Source organism: Saccopteryx bilineata, chromosome 4 (genome assembly GCF_036850765.1).
Source record: "Saccopteryx bilineata isolate mSacBil1 chromosome 4, mSacBil1_pri_phased_curated, whole genome shotgun sequence".
Lineage (NCBI taxonomy): Eukaryota > Metazoa > Chordata > Mammalia > Chiroptera > Emballonuridae > Saccopteryx > Saccopteryx bilineata.
This window is the reverse complement of record NC_089493.1, coordinates 224,554,880-224,571,989: the sequence shown is the minus strand read 5'-3', so window position 1 is coordinate 224,571,989 and position 17,110 is coordinate 224,554,880. Positions and strand designations below refer to the sequence as shown.

The following is a 17,110-nucleotide window of genomic DNA, read 5'->3' as shown; positions in this document are numbered from 1 at the left end:
CTCTTTCTCCTTCCTGGCTGGCCAGGGACCCCTCCCGTCTCCACTGTGCTCTTAAGCCTACTCCCCTCCCCCGCCAGGCCCTCCTCCACCAGGCATTGGCTCTCACGCAGGTTTGCAGGGATCCAGACCCCACAGCCCAACCCTGGTCTTCTTGCAGGAAGGCCTGGCCCTGACCTGCCTCTGGCTCTAGCATTTCCAGCTGGATCTGGGTGCCAGGCTCCCCAGGAGCCCCCCTTTTCTTATTCTCAACCCCCAAACCCCTATCAAAGATCTGTGAACATGGTATTTAAAGTTTTTAATAGTCACGACTAGTAGAAAAGGCCAAGGCTATTTACCAGGCCTGCATGCAGCAGAAGATAACTCTCCAAACCCAGGCGCTTGTGGCAGCCCTGAGGCTGGCAGAGCAACAGGGGCAAGGCACAGGAGGTGCCCAATCCAAGTCCAGGCCGCAAAGAGGAACACCATCACTGGTCCCGACAGTGTCCCTGCCCGCCTGGCCACCCACTGAGGCCTGCTCTGACTTCAAGCAGCCCGGTCACTGGCAAAATGATTACCCCTTTTGGGCAACAGGCTTTTCCTCAGCGCCTCTATGTGGAGGACAAGCCACCCGAATGGGAGGCCAAGCCAGCCAGGCAGATCCATCGCTCGAACTCCTGTACCTCATGGACTACTGACACGGCCCAGACTTGAAGACTCCCATCATCCTCACCAAACTCAGGGTAATGCTGCAAAAGCGAGTAAGTTCATCTCATTTCTTGTGGACATGGGGACTACCTTCTCTGTTTTGCCATCACACTCTGGACCTCTAGTTCCCTCACAGGTCTCGGTTATGGGAGTGGATGGGACCCCTTCTTTTCCCCTTCGCACACCACCCCTGACATGCAGTTTGCACGGAATTCCCTTTTCGCACTCCTTAGTTATGCCCTCTGAAAGGAAAGGGGCTTCCTCACTACCAAGGGCTCCCCCATAATCAATACTACTCTCATTTCTAACCATATCTTTCACCTCAAGCTTGCCCCATGCAGGACCGCTGGTAATCAGAACCACTGGGCCCTAACCATCTCCTGCTCACCAAAAGGCTGAACCCTGCAGATCCTCCTATTGCTCCCCCCTTTTTTAAAATCCTGTAAGGATCGCATCTCTGAAGTTTCTCGAGTCACGGTCAAACAGATGTTCCTCGCGACTCCCCTCAAAGCCAGCATCTTCCAACATCCCCTCCCCACAATGTTCCTAACCAGCAGGAAGTAGCCAGATGAATAGCGGTGCCCTATCTAACATGAAAGGTGCCCCTATCTAACATGAAAGGTCGGTGGGCAATGAGGGAAGGTCACATGAGGAACCAGACCTGGGAACTCTGGCTAGTAACCGCCCACACTCATGCTTGCCAAAAGAAACTTCCCAGGAGCCCTTTGGAAAAAAGCGAAAGTCCATCAGCCAGTGAGATTTCGCCATGTCATATCAACTTGCCTCCACCCTAAAGACCCTTTAAATATTCCCCACACGGTTTCATCCATGCGACTTCTCTGGCCCCTGTCCCCCGGGACCAGAGAACATTGTCCGGGAAGCACTGTACTAACTAAAGCTTTTATTATTCCACACTTCTTGGCTATGCACTCCTTCTTCCTCAGCGGGGAAAATACCTTACAAAGGGTATTAGAAAGCAGAACAAGGATCATTGCTGAAAGACTAAAGATGATCAAACTTTCTCAATTTCAAGAATGAAAAGAAAGTAAGTTCTATGAACTAGATCAATGGACTACCATTGATTTCAGAATATAGTATAAAAATTGGTTTGTATTACTGATAAAATTAAGTATTGATCCCTGGCACCCAGCATGACGAGCAAGTCATACTGTTGCCAACAAGAGTCAGTCCTGTAGCCACTATATATCTAGACTTCAGCATATCATGTGACAAGGTCTTTCTGCTCTCCTTTGAGCAGTCACTGGTAAGGTAATAAAGCATAATGATTATTAAATTAATTAACTTGTAGGGAAGTTTCTAGTGACTATCTTCTATCTTTGTAAATCCTGTAATAATAGATAAAGTAAAGACACCAAAGAAAAGCTGATGGCATTTGAATACAGCATGAAGCTAGGAGCCAATTGTTGAATGATAAAAATCAAGATTCCAGACATTCTGAGAAGCTGAGATTCAGCAGGGAAAAAAATTAGTTTTATACTTAGCACCCTGCTTTTATACACACAGAGAAAAGAAACAAAACCAGTATAAGTCAGGGTGGAAATCTGACTCAATAGTAGTACATGTGATTACAAACAGAGATCTTATATTAAACTATTAATTCAATAAGAAAAAAAATAAAACCAACTCAATTCTAAGCTATAGTGGCAGAATAATTTCCAAAAAGAGGTAAAATTCTTGCTCTGATTGACACAGGTTTGGCCAACTCTACTGCATTTAATTCTGGGTGCCATATTTTTTAAATGTATGTTAAAAATGTCCTGTCTAGACAACAGTAACCAGGATGCAATCATTAAAAAAACCTGAAGATATTTAACCTAGAGAAGAAAAAAGTTAGGCAAGACATAATCTGTCTTCAAAGTCTGAAGAGCTGTTATACAGAAAAGAGATTCAGATTTATTAGTGTGATGTTCTAGGGCAAAATTAGCATGCTTGACTAGAGGTAGGTAATGAGTAAACATGTATGTCCTTATAAGGACAGACTTTGTAATCATTTGAGCCAATCAAAACCAAAGAATGGGCTGTTTGGGGAGATCCTGAATTACCTAAACACTAGATAGGTATATTACTAAGGACTGTCATGTGTTTGGGGGGAGGGGGAGGTGTTAACTACATCAAAGCTTCTCAAACTTTAATTTCTTTTTTTTTTTTTTAAATAAATTTTTATTAATGGTAATGGGATGACATTAATAAATCAGGGTACATATATTCAAAGAAAACATGTCTAGGTTATTTTGTCATTAAATTATGTTGCGTACCCCTCGCCCAAAGTCAGATTGTCCTCCGTCACCCTCTATCTAGTTCTCTGTGCCCCTCCCCCTCCCCCTAACTCTCTCCCTCCCTCCCTCCCATGTCCTCCATCCTCCCACCCCTGGTAACCACCACACTCTTGTCCATGTCTCTTAGTCTCATTTTTATGTTCCACCAATGTATGGAATCATGTAGTTCTTGTTTTTTTCTGATTTACTTATTTCACTCCTTATAATGTTATCAAGATCCCACCATTTTGCTGTAAATGATCTGATGTCATCATTTCTTATGGCTGAGTAGTATTCCATAGTGTATATGTGCCACATCTTCTTTATCCAGTCTTCTATTGAAGGGCTTTTTGGTTGTTTCCATGTCTTGGCCACTGTGAACAGTGCTGCAATGAACATGGGGCTACATGTGTCTTCACGTATCAATGTTTCTGAGGTTTTGGGGTATATGCCCAGTATAGGGATTGCTGGGTCATAAGGTAGTTCTATTTGCAGTTTTTTGAGGAACCACCATACTTTCCTCCATAATGGTTGTACTACTTTACAGTCCCACCAACAGTGAATGAGGGTTCCTTTTTCTCCACAGCCTCTCCAACATTTGCTATTACCCGTCTTGTTGATAATAGCTAATCTAACAGGGGTGAGGTGGTATCTCATTGTAGTTTTGATTTGCATTTCTCTAATAACTAATGAAGCTGAGCATCTTTTCATATATCTGTTGGCCATTTGTATCTCTTCCTGGGAGAAGTGTCTGTTCATGTCCTCTTCCCATTTTTTTATGGGATTGTTTGTTTGTTTGTTGTTGAGTTTTATGAGTTCTTTGTAAATTTTGGATATTAGGCCCTTATCTGAGCTGTTGTTTGAAAATATCATTTCCCATTTAGTTGGCTGTCTGTTTATTTTTATATCAGTTTCTCTTGCTGAGCAAAAACTTTTTATTCTGATGTAGTCCCATTCATTTATCTTTGCCTTCACTTCTCTTGCCATTGGAGTCAAGTTCATAAAATGTTCTTTAAAACCCAGGTCCATGATTTTAGTACCTATGTCTTCTTCTATGTATTTTATTGTTTCAGGTCTTATATTTAGGTCTTTGATCCATTTTGAATTAATTTTAGTACACGGGGACAGGCTATAGTCGAGTTTCATTCTTTTGCATGTGACTTTCCAGTTTTCCCAACACCATTTGTTGAAGAGGCTTTCTTTTCTCCATTGTATGTTGTTGGCCCCTTTATCAAAGATTATTTGACCATATATATGTGGTTTTATTTCTGGGCTTTCTATTCTGTTCCATTGGTCTGAGTGTCTATTTTTCTGCCAATACCATGCTGTTTTGATTATCGTGGGCCTATAATATAGTTTGAAGTCAGGTATTGTAATGCCCCCAGCTTCATTCTTTTTCCTTAGGATTGTTTTGGCTATTCGGGGTTTTTTATAGTTCCATATAAATCTGATGATTTTTTGTTCCATTTCTTTAAAAAATCTCATAGGGATTTTGATGGGAATTGCATTAAATTTGTATATTGCTTTGGGTAATATGGCCATTTTGATTATATTTATTCTTCCTATCCAAGAACAAGGAATATTTTTCCATCTCATTGTATCTTTTTCGATTTCCCTTAACAATGCTTTGTAATTTTCATTATATAGGTTCTTTACATTCTTTGTTATGTTTATTCCTAGGTATTTTATTTTTTTTGTTGCAATCGTGAAGGGGATTATATTTTGAGTTTGTTTTCTAATATTTCATTGTTGGCATATAGAAAGGCTATGGACTTTTATATGTTAATTTTGTATCCTGCGACCTTACTGTATTGGTTTATTGTTTCTAATAATCTTTTTGTGGAGTCCTTCGGGTTTTCGATGTATAGGATCATATCATCAGCAAAAAGTGATACCTTTACTTCTTCTTTTCCGATATGGATGCCTTTTATTTCTTTGTCTTGTCTGATTGCTCTGGCCAGAACTTCTAGCACCACATTAAATAAGAGTGGAGAGAGTGGACAACCCTGTCTTGTTCCTGATTTAAGGTAGAAAGTCCTCAGTTTTATGCCGTTTAATATGATGTTGGCTGATGGTTTATCATATATGGCCTTTATCATGTTGAGATATTTTCCTTCTATACCCATTTTGTTGAGAGTCTTAAACATAAAATTGTGTTGTATTTTATCAAAAGCCTTTTCTGCATCTATTGATAAGATCATGTGGTTTTTGTTCTTTGTTTTGTTGATATGGTGTATTACGTTAACCGTTTTACATATATTGAACCATCCTTGAGATTCTGGGATGAATCCCACTTGATCATGGTGTATTATTTTTTTAATATGTTGTTGTATTCGATTTGCCAGTATTTTGTTTAGTATTTTAGCATCTGTATTCATTAGAGATATTGGTCTGTAGTCTTCTTTCTTTGTGCCATCCTTGCCAGGTTTTGGTATGAGGGTTATGTTGGCCTCATAAAATGTGTTTGGAAGTACTGCTTCTTCAATTTTTTGGAAGACTTTGAGTAGAATAGGAACCAAGTCTTCTTTGAATGTTTGATAGAATTCACTAGTATAACCGTCTGGGCCTGGACTTTTATTTTTGGGGAGGTTTTTAATAGTTTTTTCTATTTCCTCCCTGCTGATTGGTCTGTTTAGGCTTTCTGCTTCTTCATGACTCAGTCTAGGAAGGTTGTATTGTTCTAGGAATTTATCCATTTCTTCTAGATTGTTGTATTTGGTGGCATATAATTTTTCATAGTATTCTACAATAATTCTTTGTATATCTATGATGTCTGTGGTGATCTCTCCTCTTTCATTTTGGATTTTATTTATTTGAGTCCTGTGCCTTTTTTCCTTGGTGAGTCTTGCCAAGGGTTTGTCAATTTTGTTGATCTTTTCAAAGAACCAGCTCCTTGTTTTATTGATTTTTTCTATAGTTTTTCTGTTCTCTATTTCATTTATTTCTGCTCTGATTTTTATTATCTCCTTTCTTCGGCTAGTTTTGGGTTGTCTTTGTTCTTCTTTTTCTAGTTCCTTAAGGTGTGAAGTTAAGTGGTTTACTTCGGCTCTCTCTTGTTTGTTCATATAGGCCTGAAGTGATATGAACTTTCCTCTTATTACTGCTTTTGCTGCATCCCAGAGATTCTGATATGTCGTATTTTCATTTTCATTTGTCTGTATATATCTTTTGATCTCTGCGCTTATTTCTTCTTTGACCCATTCATTTTTTAGAAGTATGTTGTTTAGTTTCCACATTTTTGTGGGTTTTTCCCCCTCTTTTTTGCAGTTGAATTCTAGTTTCAAGGCTTTATGATCAGAAAATATGCTTGGTACAATTTCAATTTTTCTAAATTTGCTGATATTGTCTTTGTGGCCCAACATATGGTCAATTCTTGAGAATGTTCCATGTACACTAGAGAAAAATGTATACTCTGTCGCTTTGGGATGAAGTGTCCTGTAGATGTCTATCATATCCAGGTGTTCTAGTATTTCGTTTAAGGCCACTATATCTTTATTGATTCTCTGTTTGGATGACCGATCTAGAGCCGTCAGCGGTGTATTGAGGTCTCCAAGTATGATTGTATTTTTGTTAGTTTTTGTTTTAAGGTCAATAAGTAGCTGTCTTATATATTTTGGTGCTCCTTGGTTTGGTGCATATATATTAAGGATTGTTATGTCTTCTTGATTCAACTTCCCCTTAATCATTATGAAATGACCATTTTTGTCTCTGAGTACTTTTTCTGTCTTGTAGTCAGCATTATTAGATATGAGTATTGCTACGCCTGCTTTTTTTTGGGTGTTGTTTGCTTGGAGTATTGTTTTCCAGCCTTTCACTTTGAATTTGTTTTTATCCTTGTTGCTTAGATGTGTTTCTTGTAGGCAGCATATAGTTGGATTTTCTTTTTTAATCCATTCTGCTACTCTGTGTCTTTTTATTGGTAAGTTTAATCCATTTACATTTAGTGTAATTATTGACACTTGTGGGTTCCCTACTGCCATTTTATAAATTGCTTTCTGTTAGTTTTGTATCTAGTTTGATTGTTCTCATTTGTTTTTCTATCATTTGTTTTTGTTTGTTTGTGTTCCATACTTCTTTCCTCTGTTGCTACCTTTTTTAAGTCAAGTGTTTTTGTGGTGGTTTTTTCAAGGGTGGTTACCATTAAGTAATGAAAAGGGTACCTACCATATTCATTGTAGTACCCTATCTTATGAGTATTTCTGCACTTCATCGTCCTTTGCTACTGTTAATCTTTATCCTCTCCCCCCTTTTTTTCCTTTGTTGTCACAGTTTAAGTTTGGTTTTATTGTGTTCTTGGTGGAGTTGTTACTTGTGGTGTTGTTTTCTTTTGTTCTTTGAATCTGGTTGGAAAACCCCCTTTAGTATTTCCTGGAGTGGGGGCTTTCTGTTGATAAATTCTCTCATCTTTTCTGTATTTGTGAATGTTTTTATATCTCCTTCATACTTGAAGGATAGCTTTGATGGGTATAGTATTCTTGGCTGAAAGTTCCTCTCTTTCAGGGCTTTAAATACTGGGGTCCACTCTCTTCTAGCTTGTAGAGTTTCTGCTGAGAAATCTGATGATAATCTAATAGGCCTTCCTTTATATGTTGTACTCTTCTTTTCCCTGGCTGCCTTGAGAATTTTTTCTTTGTCATTGGTTTGTGTCATCTTTATTATGATGTGCCTTGGAGTGGGTTTGTTGGGGTTAAGAAAACTCGGTGTTCTGTTTGCTTCTTGAATTTGAGGCTTTAGTTCTTTCCACAGGCTTGGGAAGTTCTCGTCTATTATTTGTTTGAGTATATTCTCCATTCCATTTTCTTTCTCTTCTCCCTCTGATATACCTATTATTCTTATGTTATTCTTTCTGATGGAGTCAGACAATTCCTGTAGGGCTTTCTCGTTTTTTATTATTTTTGAGTCTCTTTCTTCTTCTCTCTGTTGTGCCTCAAGTTGTTTGTCTTCTATTTCACTAATCCTATCCTCAATCTGCGCTGTTCTGTTAGCTAAGCTTGTTACCTCGTTTTTCAGCTCGTGAACTGAGTTTTTCATTTCTGTTTGATTTGTTTTAATAGTTTCAATTTCCTTGGTAATATATTCTTTGTGTTCATTGAGTTGTTTTCTGATCTCCCTATATTGCCTTTCTGTGTTTTCTTGTATATCTCTAAGTATTTTTAAGATTTCTATTTTAAATTCTCTGTCATTTAGCTCCAAGGCTTTTCTCTATAGATTTTTCCACATCTATTTGTGTTACCTCTCTTTCTTTTGTATCCATAATATTCAATTTCCTCTGTCTTATTGGCATCTGAGGGTGGTCTTGTTGATAGCACTAATTAGAATTAATAAAGAGTAAAAAGTAAAAAAAAAAAAAAAAGGTAAAACACCCCACAAAAAAAACAGTAATAATTTATTATTTCCCCCTTTTTTTCTTTCTTATCTTTCCCTCCTCTCCCCTCCTCAGGGAAATATTGTGCCTATAATGGAGGGCCTGATTTGGGGTGAAGAGTTCAAGGGGCAAAAAAAGGGAGTAGGGACCTACTAAATGCAAAAAAAAAAAAAAAAAAAGGAAAAATTTTAGACAAGCATAAGATGATTTGCTTGTAAGTGATGGTCAACTAAGAGATATAATGAGAGGGATAAGAGGGAACCAGAAAAAAGGACCAAAAAAAGAATAATAAAGAAGAAAAAAATAAAAATAATAAGTAAAAATCTGTTGTATTAAGTGGAGCAAAGACTAAATACAATGGAGACCTTGGGTTGGGAGGACTCAAAATGCCACAAAAATAAACAAACAAGAAAAAAACAAAAACAAAAGCAAAAAAGAAAAATAAAGCCAGAAAAAGCCTTGAGTCCCAAATTAACTAATTTGTTCGTGATTGAGGATTAAATGGGAGGAAAGTAAAACGAGAAAAGAAAAAATGAATAGAAAGAAAAAAATACGAAAAAGAGAAAAACGAAGGAAGAAATAAAAAAGAAAGAGAAAAAACTAAATAAAGCAAATCAAAAAAAAAAAAGAGGAGAGAGTGAGAGTTAAGTGTTTTGGAGTATAACCTTAAAGGAGGGTGAGGATGAAGAAGAGAAATAAAATGTAACAGTTATGGGTAGTGTAGTTCAAGAAAAGGGAAGCATAAGATGGGCAGAGAATAGAAGGACCGAGGTGGAGGAAATAAAGGCAATAAGACAGAAGAAACAAACAAGAACAACAAAAAAATTAGTGGAACAAGTTGTAAAGTCTGTGGGTTTTTCTTGATTTTGAGAGGTTAACTTCTTCCTTTTTCTTTTCTCTCCCTCTTCCTGGTCGGTGACTCTGTACCCCAGGCTCTGTCCCTGTGTCACACTTAGGTAGGGATTTGCAGTTGATCGGATTCTATGGCAATGTCATATAATTGGCTTTAGTCTTGCTGGTAGTCAAGGCTTGTTGGCGTTTGCAGGGTCCAACGATGAGAGAGTTTGCTTTCCTGGATTCTCTCTCCTAGTCCCCCCTTCCTGAATTAGCAGCCTGGTGATCCAGCTATAAGGCTGCAACTGCTTCTGCCTGGGGAGTAAGAGGCTCAAAGAGCTGGGAAATCCCCACTCTATCCCCACTCAGTGCAAGGCTTTGGGAAAGGCTCTGGCAGTCAGGGCCTCCAGTGTAATCAGGCGGGGGTGGGAGTCAATTGTTGTCAAGGTGACTGTTCAGCGCCTAGCATTCAGTTGGACCTCTCAACCCAGGCTTTCCACACTTTGTAGCCTGTTTTGGCTGGGAAGAAGAGGCACTAGTCTCTGCTTGCGACTAGTGTAGTATAGATCTTATTATCTGCCAAGTCCCTCTTGTTAGCATTTATCCCTGAATATGGAGGCTCTATCAATCAGAAGTTGCCCCCACCTCTTTAGCGAGAGGCACTAAAAAATATCATGCCTCTTGTCTTGGGTCGCTGAACTGAGAGAGATCTTATCAAATTAGAACCGAGAGTGCGCAGATTTCATGGATTAAGCTAATTTCAGTGATTGGGTTGCAGCTGTGCTCCCGCAGGTATTTCAGGCTGCCTGCGTGCGCCCCTCCCCCAACGCTTGATTGTTAGCTTGAATGGCTGGGTGAGGTGCCCCGCCCACGGAGAGAATCTCCCAAGTAGAAGACCACCCTGGTGCCTCTCCCGCTCGCCCTGCCGCTGGCGGCTGGATCGCACCAGGCGCAGGATAATGGGGCACCCTGGGTGTGCGGGCCAGTAGGGCACTCTGGGCGTGTGGAATGCCCAGGGCACGCGCGCGAATGGGGTGCTCCGGGCACCGGTGGCTGGCGACTCTCACTCGCAGTGCGCGGGCCGCTGGGAACGTTAGCGGTGCTCGCTCTGCAACCAGACCGGGCGCTGGCGGCTCCCGAGTGTGGGCGGTGCTCGCTCTGCAACTGTACCGGGCGCGCGCCCGCGGCTGCTCCCGAGTGTGGGCTGACTCACCACAGGCGCACTCCCTGGCGGCTTGAATGAACGTCGCTGCGGTAGCTTCCTCTACACCCTCGTCTCTCAGATTCAAGTGATAACAGTCCTTTCGCTTTCAGTTTGTGTGGAACTCCGGAATGCTCCGAGGATAAATTTTTCTGTTTCTAGTTGATAAATTTGTTGTGATTTAGGGGAGAGCTGTCGGACGCGCTGCTCACGGCGCCATTTCCGTGACGTCACTCCTCAAACTTTAATTTCTAACAAGCTTCAAAGTGATACCTATCACTTTTTTTTTTTTATCAAAGTGATACCTATTATGCTGGTATGTGGACCATAAATACTCTGAGAAGCAAGTAACTAGAATGCTTTAACTCATTTTTTCAGTACAAGAGTCTCTAATTCTCATGGGAAAATATACTTCAGAAATAGAGAAAAATTATACATGTGGTTTTCCATATGAAAACGGCAGTTTTTGAAAGCATAGAGAAAGCAGGAGCATTGTCTGGAAACAGAAGCAGAAATACTCCAAAAGTTTCTCAGTAAATGCATATTGTAAAAGAACATGTTCTACAGAGCCAGAAGTATCACACTCCCTGACCTCAAACTATACCACAAGTCTACAGTAATCAAAACAGTATGGAATCGGCAGAAAAGCAGACACACAGACTAATGGAACAGAATTAAGAGCCCAGATATAAATCCACACATATACTGGCAACAAATTTTCAACAAAGGAGACAAAAACATACAGTGGAGAAAGGACTTTCTCTCCGATAAATAGTGTTGGGAAAACTGAAAAGCCATATACAAAAGAACAAAACTAGACTGTTTTCTGACACCATACACAAAAATTAACTCAGGGTGGATTAAAGACTTGAATATAAGACTTGAAACAATAAGATTCATAGAAAAAAAATAAGTCTAAGGTTATAGACTTTTGTCTCAGAGGTGTCTTTGTGAACTTGACCCTAAATGCAAGGGAAGTAAAAACAAAAATAAATAAATGGGACTACATCAAACTAGCAATGCTTCTTCACAGCAAAAGAAACCATCAACAAAACAAAAAGGCAAGCAACTGAATGGGGGTAGATATTTGCAAACAAAATGCCCAAGAAAATGATCATGCTAAAGCTAAAATATATAAAAAAAACTGATAAAACTCAACAAGAACAAAACAAACATGCTGATTTAAAAAATGGGCAAATGACCAAACAGATCCTTTCCAAGAAAGACATATATTTTCTTAACAAAATTATATTATATAAATGTAATGAATCTCTTTACCAAGCTCCATACAGGTATCTCTAAATTTCATCCAGTTTACCCCAGCATGCCATATAACTATTGTTATTTTCTATGTTGGGAACACTGCTATAGGTAGATATGTCTCTATAATATGTTCTCTTCCAGAATATCTTCTAATGACAGACTAATTTATTATAGATTTGTCTTACTATATAGTCACTATTACCCAAAAGAAACAGGTAAGTCTGTACAACTGAAAAATGTTAAAGCTAAGTTATTTCCTCGCTCCTTCTCCTATGACTCTTGAAAGGGCCAGCAGTGTTCTTTTTCTTGACCTCAGTTGTTACACAGTGTTCACTTTTTGATAAATTACTGAGCACATTGTTTTGGGCACTTGTTATTTATTTCATAGTAACAAAAGGTTTAAAATTTTTTGTTTTCTAAGACTAAGGAAGTATGGTAATCTATAGATCTCAGAACATATTCTTAGTTCCTGCTCTTACTAGCCTTGCTCCTATTATTCTCGAAGAAAACTTAATAAATGATTGTATCACAGGGCAGTTAGGAGCAGTCATGAAAGACATGATACTCACTGAATAATTCATAATGGAAATAACAATTTTTTTCGGTGTCTGACTTATCCTGTTTTATAGATATAAATTACTCAGATTAATCAAATACTATTAAAACTAACTTAAGCCTGATTAAGCAGTAGCACTGTGGATGATAGAGTGTCGGACTGGGATGCAGAAGACCCGGGTTTGAAACCCCAAGGTCACAGGCTTGGGCATGGGCTCATCCGGCTTGAATGCGGGCTCACCAGCTTGAGCGCGGGGTTGCTGGCTTGAGTGTGGAATCATAGACATGACCCCATGATCACTGGCTTGAGCCCAAAGGTCTCTGGCTTGAGCCCAAGGTTGCTGGCTTAAGCAAGGGGTCACTTGCTCTGCTGTAGCCCCCCAGGCAAGGCATGTATGAGAAAGCAATCAGTGAACAACTAAGGTGCCACAACAAAGAATTGATGCTTCTCATCTCTCTCCTGTTTGTCCCTATCTCTCCCTCTCTCTGTCTCTGTACACACACACACACACACACACAGAAAACAACTAACTTAAAAGTGATAATTGGCTATTCTAATTCATGATATAAAATAGTACTTATGGGCCTGGAGGTTATTACTCTGGTCTACACAGCAGGATAGGGCTAGATAGCACTTTATATGACAAAGTTAAGATGAATTCTACATCTGTATATGCACCTCTAGCCTTAGCAACCATTCGTTTCTTCTACATCCAAGAAATTCTGGCAAATAAGGTCCATCAGGTGAAATTCAGAATAAATTACTCATATATATTGTTTGGATGGAGATATTATATTCTTACTGAGAGAATATATATAGTTTAACTATTAAGTAAATCAACCAAATGTTTGTTCCAGGCTTGCATGGTGCTTCATTCAAGACAAATGTTTTATTAATGAGACACTGGCCTCAATGCCAACACTCTGCTAAACTGAGTTAGTTGAATAATAATAATAAAAGGGGCAAACATATTTCTGCTCTAACCATACCTACCACTATTAAACATTTGCCACAAATGTTTTTGCTTTGCTAGCACACAGCGTCTATCTAGTGTGAGAATGAAATACCCTAGAGAGCTTGAGGCCACAATTTAGGCTGTGACATGAAGGGAAAGGAAGACAGTTCACCCAGCCATCAACACATACATGTATGAATTCACAGAGGACAGAATAGCTATCAATCTGAGCCCATTCCACAACATTTCATGTGAGAGTTGCTCATATTATTGTGATATGCTTAACTGCATTGCATGGCTTATTAACACTGACATTTGTTTTTGTTAAGAAGCTTTATGTTTAAAGAAATTATCAATGTACCCATATTTCTGTAAAAATGTAGGCAAATGAATAATTAATAGTCCTCAGCTTCATTCTCCACCGAGTGTAGTGTCATTTGCTTCCTATAAAGAACATCTTTTGCTTTTTTTTTCTCCACAAGCTAATATGCCTTCTTCCCAATCTTATCCCCTTTCTTCTCTCTTTCTCTAAAATAGGCTGCGCCCCCCAGCGGTTGGAAGCTTTAAAAAACAAGAAGAAGAGAAAAAAACCTTTTGTAGATGAGACTTGATCCCCTGCAGTTTTACTTTTGGGCTGTGTCCAGCACGTTTTCGTGAGCTCCATGTAAGTCACGATCATGAACCTAACCACACTTCTCCCCTGCGGTCAATTTTCTATTTTCTATTTAAAAGAGGGAAAGGTACAGTACAAAAGAAAAACAGCTTTGTTCTGGCCAGTTGCAGAAGGGCGCAGTCCTTACGGCTCAGAAGGAAGGGCAGCGCCTACCACAAGCGCGCGTGGCGCTGTCCACTACCCGGTGCTGAATATTGCACACCAGGGCTTATCCCGCTAGGTTCATTCAACCCGTCAGGACCTAAATAGGCTCTGCCACCGTAGACTAAATTCATTTCCCCGAGAGTGAGGGGTTCCTTTAGACATTTGCTTATTCGCTTTCCACGGAAAAACATTCTTTCACAAAGAGGCATTGGGCATTTTATGGGAAAGTAATGGCACAGCTTCAGTTCGACACCAAAAGTGAAGAGCTCTACTGAAGGAAAAATGGAAAGTTTGGTGTTAATGAAACCTGCTTTTTCTCTCCTCGAGTCAACACAGCAGCATTCAAGTTCCTAGACCCCCTGGTTTATGAATAAAAAAAGTAATTTTCTGTTTAAAAAATCATGTGCTTAATCATTTTTCTGATAAGCATTGTAAATAAGTGGTACTGGGATCTGCAAAATCTGAAATAGAATTTTAGATATTGTTTTAATGAGATTGAGAGACAGAGAAAAGAAAAGTAAATTTGTCAATTAAGGTGGTTTGAATGGTTTAAAATACATTTTTAAAAATATTGCTCTAACATTGTCTTCCAGGCATGATCATTTTCTTGGGCAGTTCAGATCATAATTTGGAGAGTAGAAGCTTCCTTTCTACCTGCCTGCCCTCCTAGCCTTGGTCCGATTTGAAAGATATAAGAGCCCTGCTCTTTATAGCAGGTGCTAATTGACACCCCCAGGGCCATTATAAGACTACTTCTCCCTCCTTCCCCTCACAAAAGAGATAATCAAATAAAGAAAAAGGAAACGGACAGAAGGGAGGGAAAGTGTGCTGCATTCTCAGCCTTTAGGTAGTTATATTCAAATGGGGCACTTCTCACAGCTACAGAATTGACGCTCAGACAGGGACAGAGTTAACTGATTCCGGCAAACGGTTCCTTCCCTTTCTTAATCCCTCGCTGCTTATTTTAGCGCTTCTCCACCCTGCCAGAAATACCATCCAGATCTTAGTCCAGGTAGATCTGACGTCAAGAGATGGCTTTCGTCGATTTGACGTGTAAACAGTCATTTCCATTCCAGCTGGGAAGGTCTGGGGCTCCACTCAGCCGGGAGACGAAAGAACTGCACTCAGCACTCGCCACCGCCCAGCTCTCCTCCCATCCCTCCTGTCTCCTCAGGGAGCAACGGAAGCGGGAAGCTGTCTGAAGCCCGAGGGTGGAAGGAGCGAGTCTTTTTGGCTTTTCTCCTATCTTGCTTCTTTCCCCTCTCTGCTTCCCACTTCTGTGCAGGCGAGTGTGTGAGCCATGCAGCGAAGAGCCTGGACTCTGCAGTGTGTTGCTTTCGCTCTCCTGTGCTCTTGGTGTGCACTGAACAGTGTAAAAGCGAAGAGGCAGTTTGTGAACGAATGGGCGGCGGAGATCCCTGGGGGACCAGAGGCAGCTTCGGCCATAGCCGAGGAGCTGGGCTATGACCTCTTGGGTCAGGTAAGAGTTTGCACTTTCAAGAAACTTTCTGGGGCCCAAGGGGACTGACGGGACTGGCGCGCGATCTCCCGAGTGTGAGCCCCAGATTGCACTCTGCCAGGCCCTGGGGCCAAGAGCAGGAGCTCTTCGCGCTCGCCCCTGCGGGCTTGGAGAGGGAGCGCTTGCATTATTTATTGTTTGGGCTGGGCGCAGACAGGCTGAACGGAGCCGCGGCAGCTGGGTAGAGCGTCTTCTTGCTGTGGTCTGCTCTGGAATTGAAACTCGTTCCGCACGGGTTGAAGAGAAATCCCTCCTGGCTTATTCACAGAACTTGAGATGCACGCAGGCTCCTACCAACCGAGCGCCCCCGAGAGAGGCTGCGCTCTGTCCCCTGGGACTCAGCCAGTCTGCGTCAGGAGCTGGCTGGTTCCTTCTTTTCAATATGGCAGCATCAGACCCACATCCTGATACAAGGGGCTAAACAGGCTTGGAGGTGCCGGCCGGAAGCCCAGAGGGGCACGTCCATGGTGTTGAGACAGTGCCAGCGGCCGGGACTAGAGGCCAAGAAGCTGGGGGACCAAGGGGAGGCCTGGGAAGTCGATGGGAAAAGAGGTGGGTAAAGACGTGAACCCACTCTTCCCGCCTCTAACTGGGAGCCCGGGGTTTTCACCGAATACTTGCGAAGTCCGAGCTTCACAACTTCTTGGCCAGCAAGGGTCAAGCTGCAGCACTGACAGTGGGGAAAGGATTTCGTTCTTACTTGTTCCCAGCTGTACGCATAATAGTTTCCCTGGGGGTTTCAGCTTCCGAGGGAACTGTTGCCTCTAAGTGAGGGCTGGGTTAATAGCTAGCTGGGGGCGGGGACAGGAGCTTTCAGGGGGGAGGGCTGCTTAGCTGTGCAACTCCTGGGGGGAACCCAGAAGGTGTGAGTTCTAATCCAAAATTTCCTTTTCCTTGGCTTAGAATCAAGCCCTCACCCCTTGCCTGAAAAATTGTAATAGAGGAGAAGGGAGTTGTAAAACATTTTGGCGCGTTTTTGTGTGTGTGTGTGTGTGTGTGTGTGTGTGTTCTGGAGGTGTTGACTGAGACACTGCTGAAGTCACAGATGAGTAATCAGCGTGGGCGTTGGCTCAGCCATAGATCGAATTCGCTGGGGAATACGCCTTCCGTTTGCCAGAGGCTTCGTTCTCCAACTTTATGAGCCAAGCTGTCTTTGAAATGCCCAGCAGGAAAGTCGGTACACAGATTGACTTCTCTGTGTCCTCTGTGTCCCAGGAGAGGACCAAGACTTTTCGCTTTTGCTCAGACCTTATTCTGTACCAGGCGCCGTGTTAAGGGCTCAGAACTAAAAGGAGGAAAAGACGCTTTGAAAAAAATCAAGAATATAGAGGAGACTATTTTAAAAACAAATGGTTGTAATTACAGGTAATTGGTGTAGTAATAGTTGTACCTAGAGTCTCAATATTCGTTGACTGGAAGATTGAAAATGGAAGGGAGCTGGGAGTGTGTGTGTGTGTGTGTGTGTGTGTGTGAAAGAAGACAGCACAAAGGAGGAAACATTTGCACAACCTTTAGGAAGAGTCCAAAGTTGATAAGAGAACATGATAAGATTGGAGAAGGCACTCCAGACAGAAAATATAGCTTGTGGGAAACAGGGAGATACAAAGAAAGCTGCTTAGTTGTGATTTGGAAACTGCAAG

At 41.1% G+C, this 17,110-nt stretch overlaps 1 protein-coding gene across 1 annotated transcript in view; it reads left to right on the top strand.

Moving 5' to 3' along the window:
* Window positions 1-14,958: 14,958 nt before the first annotated feature.
* The window catches only part of PCSK1 (proprotein convertase subtilisin/kexin type 1), a 44,261-nt gene continuing 42,109 nt past the window's right edge, over window positions 14,959-17,110 (top strand). The window contains exon 1 of the mRNA XM_066273873.1: window positions 14,959-15,431. Coding sequence (XP_066129970.1) covers window positions 15,252-15,431 — 180 coding nt within the window. The 5' untranslated portion in view covers window positions 14,959-15,251. The remainder of the gene's footprint in view (window positions 15,432-17,110) is intronic.